A 17545-nucleotide genomic window follows, 5' to 3' on the forward strand; every position below is an offset into this window, starting at 1 on the left:
ACAACTCACTTGCATATTGAAATTTCAAAAAAAATTTCAATCACACTGATGTCAAGAATAGCAATAAAATACAAGTGCATGTAAATGTTTAAAAGATATTTTTTATCTTTGTTAATTTCATTTTATTTTCAGTTTTTTTCTTCTTGTCAATTCTTTAAATTCTATTTTTCATTTTTTTTTGGATTGAGCGTGGGTTGGACAAGGCCAACCCGAATCCCACAGCACAACTAAACTTTCACTCCATGATTCTCCATGCTCCACTCCCTACATTGAAATTCAAATTAAATGTTTGTCCCCTAGATGCTCTCTTCAGGAAGGAATGGAATCAATGAATCTCGCATTCCATGAAACGTTGAGTGGAGAGACTCTGAATTAGATGGGCACACTTTCGGATTCAGACCAATTCGAATCAACCTTGTGTCACCAAATCCCCGCCAAAAGGGCGAGCCTCAGTCACTGCCTTTCACGGTCTTCATGATGTCTCTCCCCACGACTCTATTGTTGGTGTATACTGTCTGCCGCTCCTGCTTGTCGATTCCTGATCTTGCAATAGTATTTCCTCATCTCCATGATAACCTCCGGAGGATTGTTGATGCTCCAGTTCCTATTCAGTCGCCCCATCGCCTCCAATAAAGCAACCTTGTGGGCTAATCAATTTCCCTCCCTCGGAGTCCACATGAAGCCAATTCTGTTGTCTTTGCCCTTTAATTCTTAGATATCTTTGAGAATCGGATCAACTTCTGCAATTTTGCTTTTGGTTTTCAGTGCTTGCACAGTAAGTAGATTGTCTGATTCAATTAGAATTTTCTGTATTCCTAAACTTTGTATCAAAACTATTGCATCCCTAATTGATGTGCTTTCTGCAGCTAGTCTTGAATTTGCCTTTATCTTGTTGGTTACTCCTGCTATCAGCTTTCCAACTCCATCTCTGACTACTATTGCTGTGACTCCCTCACTTGTTATTGCCTTGAAGGATTCATCAACATTAGCTTTTACCCACAGCTCCGGCGGAAGATTCCAGATAATGATTCTTCCTCTTATCCTATTGTCTGTTGTTTCAACATTAAATCCTATTTTGAGAATTTTCTGAACTCTGTCTCCATTAATTTAGCTTTGATTATAGTTCTGATTGGATTGACCTCCTTCTTATAAAATAATGCTTGGTTCCATATCTTCCAAATTTTCTAACACAAAAAGGCTATTCTTCCCACCATTATCTCTTGGTCTATTTTTGCTTCTACTTTTATTTTTCTTATGTTTTCAATGAATCAATCCCCAAAAGATGAAACCATATTTTCTGTCGGATTCAATTGACACTGAGCACCAAACCAGACTGCTCTTGTCCAGGGACATAGGAGAATAACATATTTTGTAGTTTCTACTGTTGCATTGCAAATTTGAAAATCAGGCTTCATTGCTATTTTCATTTTGAACAATTTTTCATTTATTAGAATTATATTTTGAGTAGCCTTCCACAAAACATCTTGATTTTCTGGGGAGCCTGTATGTTCTACAACTCCTTCTAAAGTTCTTTTCTATCCTTGCTTGATGTTGTTGAATCAGACTCTTGTTCTACAAGCTCTTTCTTTGCCATATGATAACCAGTTTTTATTGTATAAATTCCATCTTGCCTTAATGGCCAAATAAATTCATCATCTATCCCAAGGATACGGATTGGAGTCTTTAAGATTTTGTCCTTTATCTCCTGCGAAAAAATGGTAGCAATTTTGTGACATCCCATCCTTGTCCCGGCATAATTAGGTCACTCACTCTAGTAACCAAATTATTCCTACCACTGTATATTCTCTTTAGACCCAGTACCCAATTGTCCTCCCATGCCTTTATTTTTCTCCTACTACCTACACTCCACCTGCAGTTTCTAAGTAAAAAATCCCTTCCTTGGAGCATGCTCCTCCAAACCCACGACCCTGACTTATGATCCTTAGCCTCCCAAAAAGAACATTCCGGAAAATACAACGCTTTTAGGATTTGTGCCCAAGGAGTCTCAGGGTTCTCTACTAATCTCTATGCTTGCTTTGCTAGATGAGCAAGATTTTGAATTTGAAAGTCCTTGAAACCTAACCCGCCATCCTTTTTGCTCAAAGTTAATTTATCCCAGCCCTTTCACTGAATACCCCGTTCCTTTTCGGCCGCTGCCCACAAGAATTTGGAAATTCTTGCACTAAGCCGTTGGCAAAAAAAATTTTGAAAATCTAATCACGTTCATGGCATAAGATGGAATAGCTTGTACGACCGCCTTAATTAAAACCTCTTTCCTGACTTGGTTTAGCAGCTTTTCCTTCTAACCTTCCAGTTTGTTAATTACTTTTTTCTTAATACATGCTAATGCTCTATTCTTAGACCTTTCCCAATATCCTGGCAACCCTAAATATTTTCTTGGATTGTCCCATGATGCGATTCCAAGAATCTCCTCTATATCCACTCTGGTTTTGATCGAAACATGTTCGCCAAAAATAATTTCAGATTTAGCCAGATTAATTCTTTGCCCCGACGCTTCTGTATATTCATTTAGGAGTGAAACTCTCTGGTACACTTCTTCCTCTTTTGCCTCTGCTAGGATAATGCAGTCATCTGCAAAAAGTAGATGTGTAATAATCGGTGCATTGGGCTTGATTCTGAATTCAGATATTTTGCTTTTCTCCTGTGCTTTCTTCATTATAATTGAGAATACTTCAGCAGCCAAGATAAATAAATACGGAGATAAAGGATCACCTCGCCTTAAACCTCTTTGAGGGAATATTTTATTGGTCAACTCCCTACATTGACTCTAACTCTATAATTAGCTCCCCTCATGCATTTCATGACCAGTTGAACCCACTCCCTCTTAAAACTGAAAGTTTCTAGAACTCTTTCCATAAAGTTTCACTTAATCCTATCATAAGCTTTATTCATATCTAACTTGATAGCCAAATTTTCTAATCCTTCTCTTCCTTTTTTTTTTTCTTAAAGTATTGAATGCTTCTTGGACAATGACTATATTATCCTGGATTAATCTTCTACTCACAAATGCACTCTGAATAGGAGAAACCAGCTTATCCAGCACCGTTCTCAATCTCTTCACCAAAATTTTTGTTATAATTTTGTAAAATTGCAGCAGTTAATGGATCTTATCTGATGCAGATTCTCTAGTTGTTTCACTTTTGGGATCAACACAATTGTTGTTTCACTTATCTTTTGTGGCAGAACTTGATTAATGAAAAAGTCCTTGACAACTTCACACACCTCCCCTTTTATGTCATCCCAATGTTTTTGAAAAAATACGCCATTCAATCCATCTAGTCTCAGTGCCTTCATTCCACCCATACTAAACACTGCCTCTTTTATTTCTTCCTCTGACACTCCTTCAGTCAGCCATTCATTAATTTCAGAGGATATCCTCTTAGGTATTTTGCTGATACATTTTTCTAAATTAGTCGTTGCAGAAGCCTTGAACAGATCAGTGAAGTGATCCTCATTTAGCTTTAGCACTTCAGCCTTTCCTTGTACCCAATTTCCTTGAGCATCTCTAAGTTTCTCAATTCTGTTCCCATCCCTCCTTTGAATAGGGGTAGCATGGAAAAAATATTGTTCTTATCATCCTATTTTATCCACTTCAATCTTGACCTTTGACCCCAAATTTTTCCTCTTATCTCCACAATTGCTCTATTATAATATTGGCTTGCTGAATCTATTCTTGTTGAAATTCAGATAGGCTTGATCTTTGGAGTCTTTGGATTTTATCGCTTAGTTTGGCGATCTCTTTGTCCGCTCGAAATTTTTTTCTCCATCTTTTTAATTCTTTCTTGCAATTCCTCATCTTATCAATGAGCTTGCCCCACCCTTGTGTCCTTGATATTTGCTTACTCCACCTATTTCTTACCATTTCATTACACTCTTCATGATCTTCCCAAAAAGCTTCAAATCTAAATTCCTTTGGTTTCTTTTCTTTGGTCTCAAAATTTAGTAAAAACGGGACAGTGATTAAAACTGATGGCTAGTCTTGCCACAAGAGCGGTAGTTTGGTATAATTTTTTCCATTCCCAATTAGCAAGAGCCCTGTCAATTCTCTCCTTAATTATAAAACCATTCTTCGAGTTGCTGAACCAGGTAAAACTCCCACCCTTCAAGTCAATATCCATGAGTGCATTACAATCAACAAAACTCCGAAAACATTCCAATTGACAGTCCGGTATAGTGTGCAAATCCACCTTTTAGTCTTGGCTTAACATATCATTAAAATTTCCTATGAAAAGTTTAGGTACTGAACTGTCATCTCTCGTCCCACAACTTTTTTCTTTGTACAAATTTCGACCGGCCATACGTAAAATTTTCTATCCATTTATTTTTATTTTTATCTTCTATATTAGCTTTAATGATATTGTTACCTCACTTGTAAACATTTATTTTGATTTTAGTATTCCATAAAAGATATAGACCACCGGACAATTCCTGGTGTTTTACACAAAAGGATTCAGTATAATACAATTTCTTCTTAATTTTGTTGATATAATCATATTTAGCACGAGTTTCTATAAGAAGGACTATAGTGGGTTTAATTTGTCTACACAGATTTTGTAGCTCCGAGACTATCGCAGGTTAGCGGCACCCACGACAGTTTCAGCTTAAGCAACTCATGACTAGGGGTGGGGCATGGTAAGGCCCACCTCCCCAGCCATGATTTCCTCAAGCTCTGATGTTGTCCCATACCTCACAATGCTCCTCTCTTCCGCTGTCCCTGTTTGTGGTTCACTTCTTCCTCTCTTACTTGCCTCTCCATGATGTCTACCTCATATTGTGGTTTGAATAGACCACCATTTATCGCTACCTTCTACATCCTCGTGTCTTCTCTTCAGCCTTAAGTTGCAATTGATCTCCTGCACCAGTTCAATTTTTAGCGTCTCTGAAATTTTATTAATTTCTTCTCCTTCCAGCTCATCTTCATCCTCTTCCTTTGGCATTTCTACGAAGTATACTTCTTCTGTTTTTGTTTCATGTCTTGTCTTAATTTTTCTGATGTTTCCTCCTTTGAAAAATTTTGACCTCTCTTTTTGCTTACTTGCTATAATTTTAACACTCACCGCTTCTATATTTTTTTACATTTTCTCTAGCTGTGACCTATTTTCCTGCTTCTACTAAGTAAATATTATTTGTATTGGCCATCTCTTCCTTCAAGATTAAGCCCATATTGTGTTTAGGGCCCTCAGTTACATCATGATCAACCTCCTCTAATCTATACTAAAAAAGGCATTCCTTCCTTTGTTTGCTGAAAAGTTTCTTAGGTGTGGTCTCTTTACTTTTGGACTTGAAGCAACCAGGTGTAGTTCTCTCCCAACTATTAGCTTCCTCCTCTTTCCTTGTTGGGTCTTGACTATTCCAGCCCATTATATCCTTACCCCTCAATCTTTTTATGTTTTGACTAATATTCCCTTTCAGCCCTGCCACCTCTAGATCTCTCTCTTCAGATTTTTCTTTCTCTAGGATCAGATTTTCAGGGATATTGTTCACCTGTCTTTTCGCTCCTAAATCTGTTGCCTTTCCTGGCTTTTCGCGCCTAATTGTCTCCTCTCAGCCGGATTTTTGCTTAGACCTCCATCATTACTTTTTCTACCTCTATTTGTGTCATAATTTTTTTCACTCCATCTACTCTGTGTTTCATATACACGTGCCGCCTTTGTCTCCTTTAGCCTCTCCATTTTCTCATTCCTACTCTTCTTTTCTTCCAAAAATCTTATCTGTTTGGCCTGTGCAACTGCTAAATCTGGTGAGTATTTTGTCATTTGTGAATTTCATACCGCCTTTGTCTTCTCCTCCTTACATACCTTCTTGTTATGGCCAATTCTATCACAGTTTAAGTAAAAGCAATTCAGTAATCTCTCATACTTAAAGTGTATCTATCTTTGAGGCAGATTATCCCTGTTCATCTAAAAGACCGTCGGTAGTGGCTCATGCACGTTAATCGCCACCCTTATCCTTAGAAAGGTTCTGAATTCTAATTGTCACATTTTCCACTTTCGAATCTTCTACTTCTATTAAAATTTTCACCATATTATTACCTATTATTTCAGCTGCTTTCTTGTTGATGAACTTTAGAGGCAGCCCATGCACTTGAATCCAAAATTTCATGTGCTCATGTTTTATCTCGTGAATTGATTCACCTTCACACACTATCTTCAAAACTTGAATGTCTTTTTTTGGAAGAAGGGACAAAAGCACACCTGAAAGTTCATACGCTGGATAGTAATACACTTGAATTGTTTAATGAGTCACGCGTGCACAGCAATTATATACTCCGGCGGACAAAATCACCATTCCGGCCATCAGCGTGTGGTGTGGTTAGTTTGAGCGGACAGGTGGCTCTATTTTATCCTTGCTGGCACGTTCACAGTGAGTGACCTGGACATTTAGTGCCAACTCAGAAATTACAATTTATTTTAATGATTAATTAAAATAAACCCTTCCTTCTTTTTTATCTTCAGAAAGAAGATGCTATGTGTTGAAACCCTAACACCTTAACCAGTAATTAAGAATATGGGCTCACTCTAGAAAAAATTGAGTTCTTTATTCCTAAATTATGGTAGCGCTGTTGGTGGCGGATCTTCGTTGTTGAAGAAGAAGAAGAAGAAGAAGTTTGAGTACAACAATGGCAAGTATTTGCACAGAATTGAAGTTGTGGTACTCAAGTCTGGAATAGAGTGAAATCCAGACAGATCCTTGTGGTTTGGCTGGACGAAGTAGAAGGAAAATAAGAAATGTGGGGACAGAGGTTGTATCTGAAGAAAGGCCATTGAAACAATCATACCAGAAGATGAATGAGCTTACAGAGTGTGCCATCGAATTGAAAGAAGATGTGCAACAGTTACAAAAGACAGTTAATATGATTAAGGGTGAAATAAAGTGTATTAAAAATATGGTTGTGGGCATTTGTTTAGGGTTGAGTTTTTGAGCATTATTGATCACCTAACCTTGCATTGAAGTTTCTATCAATCAGAACATTTGTTGATTTAATATCTCTGTGGATCACAAGTGGTGTTGATAAATGAAGGGTATCAATTTTCTTTGCAGTTTGCAATGCCAAACGAACCATTCTTCCCCAATTTGGAAGCTTGCTGTTATTGCTCTGGATTTTGGACAAGATATCAATCTCGTTATCAACCTTGTTGTTGCTGATGATGAACTCTGGTGCAGATGCAAAGGAAGAAGAAGAAACCATTACAGCTTTATAGACATAACCATGGCTTCCTTTGCCGAGGAGCTTGCGCTCTGAGAAGCCATTGGTGGCAGCTTTAAGGTCACTGTAATGGAAGTGTTGGATCTTGATGGGCTTTTCTTTTTCTTTGTTGTTCTGTTTTTTTGAAGTGGTGGCGGTGGAAGAAGAAAAAGAAGAAGGTGATGGTGTGAGAGAATTGGAGGTTGAAACTGCGGATTCAGCCCTGTAAGAGAAATTGAGGTACACCATCAATCAAAGTTTCAAGCTTTTGGTGTGAATCAATGAAAGGGTGGAAGAGAAAGAAGATGTTAGGGTTTCACCCTTAATTTTGCCTAATTAATCATTAAAATAAATTAATTTTTTTGAGTTGGCAATAAATGCCCAGGTCACTCACAGGTCACTCACTGTGAACGTGCCAGCAAGGATAAAATAGAGCCACCTGTCCGCTCAAACTAACCACGCCACACGCTGATGGCTGGAATGGTGATTTTGTCCGCCGGAGTGTATAATTACTGTGCACGCGTGACTCATTAAACGATTCAAGTGTATTACTGTCCAGCATATGAACTTTCAGGTGTATTTTTGTCCCTTCTTCCGTCTTTTTTTTATCTTTGAAATGTATGTACATCTTATTCTTTCCTACTTCAGCAAAAAACATTCTTTCTGAATTTTTTCATATACCTATTAGTATCTGTTTGCTTGTTTTAAAATTAATTTCTTTTTCTGATAACATTTTTTCCACCAGGTTGATTCTATCTTTATTGAATTTCCTTTGCTCGTTTGTAGTGAATGACTGAACGTGATGACTCTTCCTTCAATTGATTCCAAGCTATAAGTAGCTACTTGCTCTTCTCCTCGCATTGACATGATTAGTTTGGTTGTTGGGTGGTCTAATTCTCACCTAAAAAGATTAAAATCACTCTACCAATGAAAATTCCTCCCTAAAAATGAAAACCAAAGTTTTAGAACCCCCAAACATTCAGTTCATCTTCAATTTTAGTTTTATTTTAAATTTCATGTTTGATTTTTATTTTTCACAGGAACACTAAATTTTTTTTTGTAAGATCTCATTCAGTCAATAACATAATATTTATATTCATTTTTTACTATTTGTAAAATTTATTTCGATATTCATAATTGATAAATTTTAACGTCGAATTAAGATATTGATATAAAACTTAGTTGATTTTTTGAAAACAAAAAACTCAAAATCCAAGCCAATTACGTTAATATCGTTATTCAACTATGTTGTTCTAAATCAAGTGGCCGGAGATCCACATTAGTATTTTTCAAACAAAGATTAAAAATATCAAAAATGCTATGTCTTTTAAATTTTAGCTTTTAGTAAGTTTTTAAATTTAATAATATATTATTTTAATTTTTTATACTTATTTTTACGGTACTGATTATTAAAAAATTCGAAAATTTATTTATTATTTTTTTTTCTCTAAAGACCGAATAAAAAATAATTTTTAAAATATATTTAATTACACTAAAAATATTTGGTCAACATAGACTCCACAACATGCTTAGTCATTAAGTACAACTGATCATTATTAATTTATCATGTTACCGCGTAAAAGCTTGGACAAGATCATGACCAAGTCTCTCTCCCATCTTAGAGTATGGTCGGTCTTTTCCATATACAATTGACCAACTCAATTCTCGTCCATTCTCAATTCAGTACCCCAAAAAAAGAAATGCAGATATATTGATATGGTATATTTAATATTCAACAAAATTTTTAAATAAGTCATATTACATTTGCATCCAACAAAAATCATGTTCCTGTTAATCCGATACACCCCTCCAATTAGATTTGTTATTTGCACCCTGCAATAATATCTTTTAATTCAAAACATTTCACTCGCATTTGTTTCTGACCAAAAACAAAATAGTTAAAGCTTACATAAATACATAATGCTTCACTTTAAGAAAAGTAAAGTGATAAAGAAAATCTTTTGGTAAGATATTCTCATCTGGAATAATAAATTCCAACTACCAACAAGAAATAGAAGATAATATAACATTAATCTCTATACATGTAACAATATAATTTGGTAAAGCGTCTAATTCAATTATTAATTGTCTCGATAGTACGACAGAAAACACTCTCATAAACGACACGATTTCTAGCAAAATAACGCGTTAAACGGCGAGTGTTAGGGTCGTGATTCGTGAAGTTAATTAATCTCTTCAATTTCTTGTTCGACCCTTTTGACAAGGCATTGCACTTTCCTCAATCACCATTTTTCACAAAACACTTCTCAACTACCATACCCCACAACACCATAACACATTCTAACTAACAATTAAGTACGAAAAAACAAAAAAAGATAGCAGCTTTCTAGTTTCTAGAGCTGGATCTCCATTGAATTCTTCCGTTGAGAGAGGATTTTGTTTCTGGGTTTTCTTGATCTTTCCAAAGGGTTTCAGCTTCTGTGTGCTAGCATTGATCACTGGTACCAGACAAGGCAAAAATCGTTGCTTTTTGGTCCCTTGATGATCTTTGAGATGTGGGGAGATAATGGCCTTTTGGGATTCCTTATTTTATTTTTTAAATTTGGTATTGATGAAGAACTAATATTATTGGGTAGTTGGAAAATTTGTGCTGGGATTTTTATGAGCAATGCACGTGGGTATGAGTTTGAAACGGTTATATGAATGTATTAAGTCATTTGAGCTGTATTGAGCTAGATCAGTTACTTGTTCATTTGGAATTTAAGATGATCGAAAACCATACACTCGGGTAAAGATGTTGAGTGGGTTGTCAACAATGGTTGTGATGATGGTGTTTTTATCCATATAGCTTTCATGTATAACCAAAACTCTATCTAATAGTTTAAGCTTTTTGACCATAAACTCTATCTAATAGCTTAAGCTTTTTGAATAAATGGTTTCACGACATATAGTTCCATGCCTTAGGGGTATATTCATTTAACTATTTGTTATTTATTAATACTACATATGGACTAGACTGCTAGTTTTAATAGGTTGATTGCTTTGCTGATAAGATTAAAACTTTTCTTTTAAAAAAAATGTAAAAGAAAGTTGAATTTGAGTATGATACCCTTGGTAATTTGTAATGGATCATGACAAAGACAAACACAAAATTATTGTCCTTGTTGGGTTTCATTCTTGTGAGACATTAAATGACAAATTAACTACATGATTCTGCAACTGGATTCAAAGTTATACTCTATGTATATTTTGATTGCCAATCTTGATTCACTGATATGATTTTCTTTTGTTTTTTACTTGTCTTTCCAGCCCGGTAAAACACTGAGTCCAAGAAAATGGCATGCTGCTTTTACTGAAGAAGGATATCTGGATATAGGAAAGATTCTAAGGCGAATCTACAGAGGGGTAAGTCCATATTTTTAGTTAAAATGCTTGTTCACTGTACTATGATTAAGATATGAAGTTTTGATCCTCTCCTACTTTCAGTTATATTATGTCTGGTGCTATAGGAAGCTATAGCTGGTAAGAAAAACATGGGGTATTTCTCTTTTTATGCAAGTTAGGTTGGACTAACCATATAATATAGTTGAACACTTTTATTTCCTGTTTTGGTTTTCTTTAGAATATGAGATCCTATTACTATGGCTGGCATTGCAGTGTGTACATCAATCTAAGTATCAGTTTTCTTCTTACATAAATCCGTGTTCATTCGTGAAGGACAGACAGATGATAGTGATAGAAAATTCATTTCCCAATGTCTGGTTTTCTTCATATTGAATTTTTTCTTCCTTCATGATCATGAGTGTGCATGTAACAGGTGATCATATATTCATATTACTATTTCTTTTATTTTGGCTAAAATCTTCATCAACATAGGTTTGCTTTGTGCACAATCAAAAGAAATGAACAAGTGTTTCTCTTTATATGCGACTAGGGGGGTTGTTTCTTACTTTAAAATGTTTATTGAATCAGGGAATCCATCCATCAATTAGGGGAGAAGTTTGGGAATTTCTACTTGGTTGTTATGATCCAAAGAGTACATTTGATGAACGAGAACAAATAAGACAGCGTCGAAGGTAATCAAGTTTTCCCATTTCATGATTATATTTGATAAGACTCCTTTTTGTTAACCTTTATTATAATCACAGTATCCTAAAAAATATAAAATATTTATGAAAATGGAATGTCTATAATGTCACTGACTCATTGTAGGCTTGATATGCCTCAAAAAGATGAGAACAATTGCTTCCACACCCTTCATTCAGGGACAACACAATAATACTTATGATTCGAAACTGTCATTTCTGACTTTTAAATATAACAAATCATTACCCGAGCATCAATTATATGTTTCTATTGTCAGGTTAGAATATGCTAGATGGAAGGAAGAATGTCGCCAAATGTTTCCTTTTGTTGGAAGTGGTAGATATATTTCATCTCCTGTAATTACCGATGATGGTCAACCGATTCAAGATCCATCAGTTCTGCTGGAATCAAATCCAGACAAGGGATTGGTTTTAGTTCCTCAAGACAATTATAGGTCTTCAAGCATAGATGCCAGAAATAATTTAGAAAAGGTGACAGACAAGAGAGTAATCCAGTGGCTGTTAACTCTTCATCAAATAGGTTTGTGAATCATTCTTACTATCTTTGTGTTTCTGTTATTAGGTACTACTTATGTTTTAGGCATTCAAAGTCTAAGTTTTAAGTGAAACAATCCCAGCAATTATTTTCTGCATGAAATGCGTTGTTATTCAAATGCTATAGCTACCTTAGTTGCCCTTTATTTTGATTTCTTTTAAATGGGTAGGAATGTAGGTACAGTTCTCTTTTGGAAGTTTTCCCATGTGTTAAGATAAAATTGTACCACTATAATATGATTCACATGGTGGCTGACCATTTTCGTGCACAAACTCATTTAGGTCTTGACGTGATTCGCACTGATAGGACATTGGTCTTTTACGAGAAGCAAGAGAACTTGTCAAAATTATGGGATATTCTTGCAGTTTATGCTTGGCTAGATAAAGATGTTGGCTATGGTCAAGGTGAGTTTTTATACAAGTGGGCCACTTGAATCTCACTTATTTGATTCTTTTTTATTATTATTATTATTTTATAGAGAGCAATATTATATTTTGATATTCCTATTGATTTAAGTTTGAAGATCCTATTTCTATCCCAGTATTAGTGATAATTTCATGTAACTGCTTTTTATTGTTCTTTTATATTTGAAAAGTTTATTGACCCTATACTTTTAACTGATTCAATTTGGAACAGGGATGAGTGACCTATGCTCACCTATGATAATTCTTCTTGAGGATGAAGCAGATGCATTTTGGTGCTTTGAGCGTCTAATGCGCAGACTTGTATGTACCTTTTCTCTATGCTCTATTTTATGACCAACTTCTTTTCAGAGTTTTCTATGTGAACATTTGGTAAAAAGACTGAAAATAAATAAATGAGTGTCTGATTAGTAGATTTTCCCTCTAACATGTCTGATTAATGTACCTGATATGTGTTATTGAATTTTTAAAGCGAGGTAATTTCAAGTGCACTGATCGTTCTGTTGGAGTGGAGACTCAACTAAGTAACTTGGCTTCAATTACTCAAGTATTAGATCCAAAACTTCATAAACATTTAGGTATTTTCTTGAAATGCGAGTCTGTACTTTATTTACTGTCCAATTCACAATAGAATTTTTTCTAACTTTTGATGTGTCATTGTTATGTTAACAAATAATTAGTGAAAAATGTATTGTTATGGCTATAAGTTGTTAACGGATGTTTCTTGTTATGCTGTCTTCTGAAAACAGAGCAACTAGGTGGAGGTGATTATCTGTTTGCTTTTCGGATGCTAATGGTTCAGTTTCGTCGAGAATTCTCCTTTTGTGATTCACTATACCTTTGGGAGGTGTGTTTAGCTTCAGTTGTATTTTCGAAATATATCGTCTTATATTTCTTGAACAGAAATCTTAAGTTGCTCTGAGGGGTGTGCAACCCTTGTATTTATTCCATTAAAACTGTTTATAGAATAAGGATCCCTTTAGTTTGAAGAAGACATCTTAGGAATCTATGTAACATGATGATTGACAACTAATTACTTGACATTTTTAACAGATGATGTGGGCTCTAGAGTATGATCCTGATTTGTTTTGGATGTACGAGGATGCTCGGAGAGCTCCTACAAGCGCCGAGAGCTCTAGAGGGAAGGTGAAGTCAATTAGACAATGTGGAAAGTATGAGCGAGAAAATATGAGAACAGGGGCAAAGAACTCCGAAACTCCTCTTCCTATATCAATTTTCCTTGCTGCTAGTGTGTTGAAAGATAAAAGTTCAAAGCTACTACATGAAGCACGGGGTCTGGATGATGTTGTCAAGGTTAGTCTTGGGACATATTTGTTTAACTCATTTGTTCACATTGAATGCTGTCTTAAGAGAATCTATATTTTATCATTTATATTGAACAAGGACCTATTATTCCTTAACAAATTTTCTTCTATATATATAGTAATTCCTCTTTGGTTCTCTGGTTAATTCTTTTCAGATTTTGAATGACATGACTGGAAATCTAGATGCTAAAAAGGCTTGTTCCGGGGCTATGAAACTTCATAAAAAATATTTGAGAAAGGTAATTTGATCTCTTACACTATTTTACCCTTACTTCGATTTTGATACACTATCATCCATCCCCTCAATACAAGTATTTTGCAATTTTGCTGCAGGCCAAGAAAACGTAAGACTGAATATATCCAATGATTTTTTTTTCACTGATCAAGCGAGGTGTTGCTTCCTGCAATGTAACTTGTTATTCATGGAGACAATAATGGAGTCCACCAAATTTGGACTGGAGTTACAAGATTAAAAAGAAGGATCCAAGTATACATCCATCAAAACTCTTGAGGGATAATTGTTGTATTGTGACATAATTTCATTTTTTGAAAATATTCTTGTGTAAAAGAACAAGATTGTATGTGGGACTGAGATTGTAATTTGTACTGTGCAATATATTTGTTGCAAAAAGAAAGAAAAGCAATAAAAAATTCAAAAATACAGGAAATAGTTATCTGTGTTAGCCTTCAATTTCTGATATTTCTCTTCGTCCAGTGGTTAGTTTCTTTCAATAAAAATTTATCATTTCTACTTCTCAATCAGCTTCTTTTGAAAGGAGAATGCCTGGGACACTCGGTATTTTAGGGTTCATATAGCAACTTTCCAGCACAAATTTGTATTAGTCTAGTAATTAACTTACTAATCTACTTAAAAGTCTTGGAATTTGAATTTTATCTTGTGTATATAGCAATTTATTAGCTAGCCACAAATCTTTAAATGAAGCTTAAAGTGCGACGAAAAAAATTGGAGAAGGAATAAAACAAAAAATAATGAAATTACTTCATTTTAATTCTATTATTTTAACGACTGTTCCAATTCTCCAGATACAATTTTATTTAAATCCAATTCAAGTCAATTACATTCAGGTTAATTCGAATCATTTCCAACCATAATCATGCAATCAAATCTATAATGAGACTAAGATATAATAGGGTGATATATATTACTTTTATGTATATTATTTTTATATAATCAGTGTTTTTAGTATGAAAAATGATTCAAAAAAATAAAATTATCTTTTATACTAAAAAAAATAATTTAATTTTGATACGCACGTTGTTAATGTAAAGTTGTTTTAATTTATATTTGCATCTAATTCATTTAATTATGATGTAAGCAAAAGTAATAATTATTTTTTATATTTATAGCATGGTCATTTAGAAAAGATCTGATTATATAAAAATAATATAACTAAAAAAATAATATGAAAAAGTTATTTGAATCTCATTTTGATAATCTGATCCACTATATAACTAAAAAGTAATAAAAAAAAACAAAAAGTAACATACACTAAACATATCGTCACACAACAAAAGGTCCAGCTAATTGTGTAATAATATATGTATGTACTAGTCATAAGTCAAGCACTGAACGTGAAAGTTCACATTTCGTTTTGTTAACACAAACACACTGAATTACTTCGTCATCATCCTCACATTGTTAGCTATCTTCCCCGTTCGGTTTGTTTGTATGGTCTTTTAATGAGACCAATACAACCCCTGAAGAAGCATAAAAAAATAAAGCATATTGAAGTGTTCCAATGAGACAAAAAAAGAGATGCATGTCAGTGCGTCGCGTATGCATGCATATTAATAAGGTCAGAATAAACGTTCGGTCATGGCGAAGAACGACAAGAATGCGATGATGGTGACAGCAAGGAAACTGATCGGAGAAGACTTGATGCGTGAGGAACCATTAGAAGGAGTAGTTGGAGGGAGTGCACACTCTTCACCATTGAAGTAAACCTTCGTTGGGAATGCATCTCTTCTGATGTTGAATTTCTTCGAATGCTTCTTCTTGAAGGACAGCACGGATTGCTGCTTCCCGGGCACGTGTGGGTCACCGATGCGGCTTCCGTTGGTGAGTCCCACCAAATAGTTCAAACCCTTAAATCCTTGAAGGAAGACGGTTCTAAGGCCTGGGATTCTGGTTCCGTTGAAGGAGTAAACTTCATCGAAATCTCTGAAAGAATTGTTGTGGAACTGAAGAGCAGTGAACCAATCATCGAAGGCGTAGCGCTCCCAGTTGAAAAGCGTGATCCTTGCTGTCCATCCAGTTTTGTAGTCGGAGTTGACGTGCCAGTTGATGCTAACGGGACAGTTATCGCCGCAAGGCATCCGTTTGGGAATCTTGAAATGCTTCATCTTCGCCCACGCTTTCATCTTGGCGGTTCTGTTAACAAACGGAACGAGAAGTGCGTCGGGTGGAATAAGCATGGGTGGTGCCTTTGCGTTGCATTGCTGGTAACCGTCACAACCGCCACAAGCGCAAGTGTTGCAGGGGATGGCGGATTCGTTGTAGAATGCAGAGAATGAGACGCAGCACCTTGTTTTCTGAGGCTGTGGCTTTGTCATGTTGCAAACGATGTGCCAACTTGCGACGGCGGTGTGAATAGCCTGGAGACCTGATGGGTCAGGGTACTCTGCGGGGTCCACTCTGACCGGTGGGCCGCACTTGTAGTGGGGGTTGATGACGCCGTCGATCTTCCATTTCATGGGTGGTGTGAGTGCTGTTCTGTTGTTATCTGGTGGAATCTTGAAAACTTGGAGCTGGAACATTGACCTGGCTTGGTTCCTGTCCATCACAGGTGACAGCACTGTGCCATTCCTGCAGCACCATGGTAGCTTCCCCACCTTTTCATCGTCTTTTCTCTCAGAAGGAAGATCAGAGATAATGGGCCTCTTCTCGCAATTGGCGACTTGGGTGAAATCAAAGTCCCTGTAGTACTGGCCTGCAGGGCCATACAAGCATTCCGAAGGGTCCTTGACGCGCGCGAAGGCACCTTTCATGCTGTAGATGAACTCGCCCCTCTGCCATTCCCACGTGAGGTTCCAGTGGTCCAGCCGTCCCAACGGGTGGTTGTTTTGGATGGTCACCTCAGCGTAGTAGCTCGTCTGGTAAGCTTGTAGAACGTCGTATGAAATGGTTAAATCCCCTTTGCCACGTGGTGGGTACTTTGTCTTCTTAAGTGCCAATGCCTTCGCTTTAGGGTCTTTTCTACAACACACTATCATTGTTGACCCTGCATCATGCATCCACAAACATACACAATATTTTCAAATTAATATGGACATAAAAGAAAAAATTAGCAATTTTGCTAGTTTACAGAAAATAAAATTAATAAACAATTTAAAATATTTGATTAAATTATCTTCATACAAACAAAATTGCATTATAAGTTTCACCGGACATACCTCTGCGAGAAGAGGCGGGACACTTGAAGCCACTATTGATAAGCTTAATGGTCTTAGGCATGGGGGTGGCGCCATCACCAAGACCGAACTGTGATCCTTTCATTCCAACTCTCACCGACATTTGTGTAAAATCATTAGCCGTCAAGATCGCAGTCTTTAGATCCACCATTGGGTTTCCGGCGATCGTGGTGCCGTTCCCCACGGCAGCCGGGAAGTCCTCCGCGTCGATGGGGACGGCGCCGTCCATGGAAACCAATATTTCTCGGTGTTGGAACCCTATGTACATCCTCCAGCCCTTCACCTCCTCGTCACCGACGTTTGTAATCGTGGCTTGGGACGTGAAGGCATATGCTTGATTTGACTTGTTCTTCACGAATGGGTATTCCTTCTCGCGTGATATCAGCGTGTATGTTAGGAACACGCCATTGCAGACCTGCAGTTCTGCTGGTGGAGGCGGAGGAGCTGGAATTACCTCAACGTCGGTCGCTGGTGCAGCTGTGGTCACGACGGCCCCCTTGACAGGCTTGGCCTTTTTGACGGCGGCCCCGTCTGCATCATCTGTAGCCGCAGCTGCT

General features: G+C 36.5%; 3 protein-coding genes across 3 annotated transcripts in view; 1 reads left to right on the forward strand and 2 right to left on the reverse strand.

Annotated features, from left to right (window-relative positions):
* Positions 1–6946: 6946 nt before the first annotated feature.
* Positions 6947–7456, reverse strand: LOC107462289 (serine/threonine-protein kinase-like protein At3g51990). The gene has a single exon (XM_016080866.1). It carries the CDS (start codon positions 7454–7456, stop codon positions 6947–6949), a length of 510 nt encoding a protein of 169 aa, XP_015936352.1.
* Positions 7457–10450: 2994 nt separating this feature from the next.
* On the forward strand, positions 10451–14247 carry LOC107462412 (rab GTPase-activating protein 22; the record flags this gene model as incomplete). The annotated part of the gene is made up of 10 exons (XM_016080989.3): positions 10451–10573; positions 11141–11244; positions 11532–11794; positions 12091–12213; positions 12446–12534; positions 12704–12809; positions 12981–13078; positions 13285–13545; positions 13712–13795; positions 13890–14247. Coding segments are annotated over 10 exons (1266 nt in total), but the record flags the coding sequence as incomplete, so codon positions are not given.
* A 1127-nt stretch (positions 14248–15374) lies between these two features.
* LOC107462290 (COBRA-like protein 10) overlaps positions 15375–17545 on the reverse strand; it is a 2390-nt gene continuing 219 nt past the window's right edge. The window contains exons 2-3 of the mRNA XM_016080869.3: positions 16971–17540; positions 15375–16798 (exon numbers count right to left, since the gene is read on the reverse strand). Coding sequence (XP_015936355.1) covers positions 15375–16798; positions 16971–17540 — 1994 coding nt within the window. The remainder of the gene's footprint in view (positions 16799–16970; positions 17541–17545) is intronic.

The sequence above is a fragment of the Arachis duranensis genome, chromosome 8 (assembly GCF_000817695.3).
Source record: "Arachis duranensis cultivar V14167 chromosome 8, aradu.V14167.gnm2.J7QH, whole genome shotgun sequence".
Taxonomy (NCBI): Eukaryota; Viridiplantae; Streptophyta; class Magnoliopsida; order Fabales; family Fabaceae; genus Arachis; species Arachis duranensis.